The sequence below is a fragment of the Trachymyrmex cornetzi genome, unplaced genomic scaffold (genome assembly GCF_001594075.2).
Source record: "Trachymyrmex cornetzi isolate Tcor2-1 unplaced genomic scaffold, Tcor1.1 scaffold2291, whole genome shotgun sequence".
Classification (NCBI taxonomy): Eukaryota; Metazoa; Arthropoda; class Insecta; order Hymenoptera; family Formicidae; genus Trachymyrmex; species Trachymyrmex cornetzi.
Genome location: NW_017296947.1, coordinates 16,623 through 20,020, shown reverse-complemented (window position 1 = coordinate 20,020; position 3,398 = coordinate 16,623). Strand labels below are relative to the sequence as shown.

Sequence of the window (3,398 nt, the reverse complement as noted above, 5' to 3'; positions counted from 1 at the left end):
AAATCCAGTGCTCTGGAAAAACTGTGGCAGCAGCACAGTAAGGGAGCAGGAAGCTGGTGGGAACCCCAGAATTTCTTCGAGCCTGAGCGTTTCTTATTCTTCAAGAATTGTCGGGACGACAATTTATAAGAGGGAGGGCAATGTTATGCCCGAATCGTATCGCCCGTTACGCCTGAGATGAGTCGCCGCCCGTTGCACGTTCCTGAAGAACGAAGAGCGCGTTGCTTGGCGACGAGCGCGGAGTTGTTGTTAAACAACTCGGAAGAGAGTCTCCGTCACGAACGGACGTGTTTCTCTCTACGCGAGATATTTACCTGGTTATTGCGCTTAATTGTATCACGCTGTAGTCCTGTGATTGTAAATAAACATCTGTTTACCTTTATACTCACTAGTGACTCATTTCGGCGAATCAGGAGTGCGGATCTCGTGAGGCGGACGGACGTAACATATTAGACGCACGGACGGACGTAACAATATTTTATGCATAATATCAATACTCTCCGTATACACTATAAAGAGTATTCATATTGTGCGTAATATGAGGTCTGTTTTTTATTCCTGCACTTTCGGAACTAGAAAACAGTGCAATAAGTTGAAGTGAAATAAATATACGTTTGATTCACTTCAACTTATTGCATTGGTTCAGAGTGCAGCAATAAAAAAACACCTATTGTTAGACAGAGAGAGAGAGAGAGAGAGAGAGAGAGAGAGAGAGAGAGAGAGATGTGGACGGGGAAGGGATAATAGGAATGAGAGAAAGGAAAAAGACAGAACAAGTACATCGATGAATTTTGTTTCTATTATTTTTTATTTAATTTTTTTTTTCTTTTTATTTTCCATTTTAGTTTTAATATCCCGGAACGTACGCCGACGGGATGTATCCTGATGTCGTCGGCGCCGGGATGTATCCTGGTGTCATCAGCGTTGAGATGTATCCTGATGTCGTCGGCGCCGGGATGTGTTCTGGTGTCGTCGGCGCTGGGATGTATCCTGGTGTGGTCGGCGCCGGGATGTATCCTGGTGTTGTTGGCATCGGAATGTATCCTGGTGTCGTCGCCGCCGGGATGTATCGTGGTGTCGTCGGGGTCGGAAAATATCCTGGTGTCGTCGTCGCCAGGATGTATCCAGGTGTCGTCGGCGTCGGAAAGTATCCTGGTGCCGTCGGCGTCGGAAAGTATCCTGGTGTCGTCGGCGCCGGGATGTATCTCGAAGATGAAGGGATGCCCGGATGGGCATTAGGAGCGGAGGGGTGGCAGTGTAGCAGTGTGGCACCCAGTTTGCGGGAGCCACTCACAGCGCTTGAGACTACAAAGCTCCTAAGCACCGGTCGCTGTGATTGGTGATGTCCAATCGAGACGTGGTCAATCGAGATCACCCCGGAGCGGCGTATTTCCATCTCCGCTGCTCCTTCGTTATCGCCCTCCGCACCGCTTGATTGATTTACTGAAACAATATTTCAATATTATTTATTTAATGCAAAATAATGTTTATACAGAGAGAGAGAAAGAGAGAGAGAGAGAGAGAGAGAGGGTCCATATTCTATATACGTATTGTATTTAGCATGTTTATCTATATATGTGTCTATAGAAATTATGTTTGATACATGCCAGTATACATACATCTATCTATTCCGTGTATGTGTGTTTTGAATGACGTGGTAGAAGCTTAGAACATTTTTTTTCACTGTGATTGGTGGTGTCCAATCGAGACGTGGTCAATCCGGATCACCCCCACCAAGTGGACCATACCCTCAATCTCGTTACTGATCCTAGGTCGGTATTCATAGTAGAATTTAAGATGGTCTTGAATATAAGAACTGACTATGAATACCGCCCTTAGATCCAGAGCACGATGAAAGAAATATGAAAGAGAGGAATAAATATTAAATGTTAGATAAATGAAAATGTTACAAATGCGTTGAAAGTAACGCACAATGGATATAAATAAATTTTTTTTGTTTTCCTGCTGGATACTTAGCTGGATTACATTCCTGCTATCGTCTTGACTGCGGTGCTAACAGTGCCAGCATCGCAGCCAATACGATGGCAAGAATGTAATCCGGCTAGCAATCTATCGTGAAAACAAGCATCGTATGTCGATTTATGATATGTGCAATATATTTATATTCATTATATGTTACGTTCCATGCGCTCATAAAATGTTTTCATTTCATTTAACTTGGATATATATTTCTGTTTTTAATATTTTTTTCTTTGTGCGCAGGACTTTTACACGCAATATATATACATTTATGTACTTACTTATCTTGCATCTAGCCTCGGAGGTTGCGGCGGCGGCGGAGATGGTAATATTGGTGGCGGCGGTGGTGGTGGCGGCAGTGGCGGCGGCGGATGCGACGGCTGCGGCGGTGGTGGTGATGGTAGTGGTGGTGGTGGTGGTGGCGGCAGCGGTGGCAAGGGTGCCACAAATGGCCGAGCGCCTAGATTTTTGGCTGAAATAAATAATAAAATAATTAATAATACGACACATAATGCATACAATACTATTGTGCCATTTTATTTTTGTAACTCGAGTCCGGTGTCGTCCTCATTCCAAACGCGACATGCCGCGAGGAAACATAATGTAATAAATGAAGCTCCATGGCGTAAAGTTAAATAAAATATTATCGATATCCATAATAATGATGAAACGAAATACTAAGTTGAATTTTTAATTAAAAATTTACCTCTGTCTTTCGTACTCATTGTTGCAACAAATATATGATATATATTGTTTTCTTGTACTCTACGCAAATAGTGCTCTCATTTATAACGCTAATTTGTCCACATCGACGTGAACTTCTGGCGGCACGTGGCGCTTGGAATGAGAAAGACGACGAGAACGGAAATCTGTCTACTTCCCCACTGCTCAGTCTTTCTTTCTCGCCTGCTCATTCTCATCGTCCTTACTCACTCATTCGCCCGTTTTCTCATTCATTACTTCAGTCGGTAATTTTGCGTTCCGGAGACATTATACAGTGCCATTTGTGTCATTCTGTCCTTGTTTTATGTCTAATGAACAATAAAGACAGTGTTACGTCCGAGGTTCCGCACGCATGGAACCTGAGGGGGCGAACGTAACGGGGTACTTGTCTACCGTCGTTGTCGGATCCTAGCTCCGGACCGCAAGGGAGCGAGGCGGGGGAACCGACTCGGACGGGAGGCACTTCGCTTCGTCCTTAGGCTCTCGAAGAGCCGGGGGTCTGAAGGGGGACGAAGTGGAAGCCTCGCTCGAGGTCGTCGCTCCGCTGAGCGGCTCGCCGAGGCGGACGCACACGCTAAAGGCCGGGAAATGGGTCAGTGTGCTTAGGGGCGCACTTCTATCCCATATAGGGATCGGGCCAGTACGTCCGAATGCCCTTGTTTTCGGCCTTGGAAATGAATCCAAAGGGCCGGGGA

General features: G+C 45.5%; 1 protein-coding gene across 1 annotated transcript; it reads left to right on the top strand.

Moving 5' to 3' along the window:
- Positions 1–875: 875 nt before the first annotated feature.
- On the top strand, positions 876–2,057 carry LOC108760617 (elastin-like). Its single transcript, XM_018506674.1, has 2 exons — positions 876–1,275; positions 1,978–2,057. Exons 1-2 carry the CDS (start codon positions 876–878, stop codon positions 2,055–2,057), a joined length of 480 nt encoding a protein of 159 aa, XP_018362176.1.
- The last annotated feature ends 1,341 nt before the right edge of the window (positions 2,058–3,398 follow it).

Coding starts and splice junctions, on each gene's coding strand:
- LOC108760617 (XM_018506674.1), top strand. CDS start 876: ATGTATCCTGATGTCGTCGGCGCCGGGATGTATCCTGGTGTCATCAGC. Junction 1,276..1,977: donor GTGTAGCAGTGTGGCACCCA/GTTTGCGGGAGC, acceptor CTGGATACTTAG/CTGGATTACATTCCTGCTAT.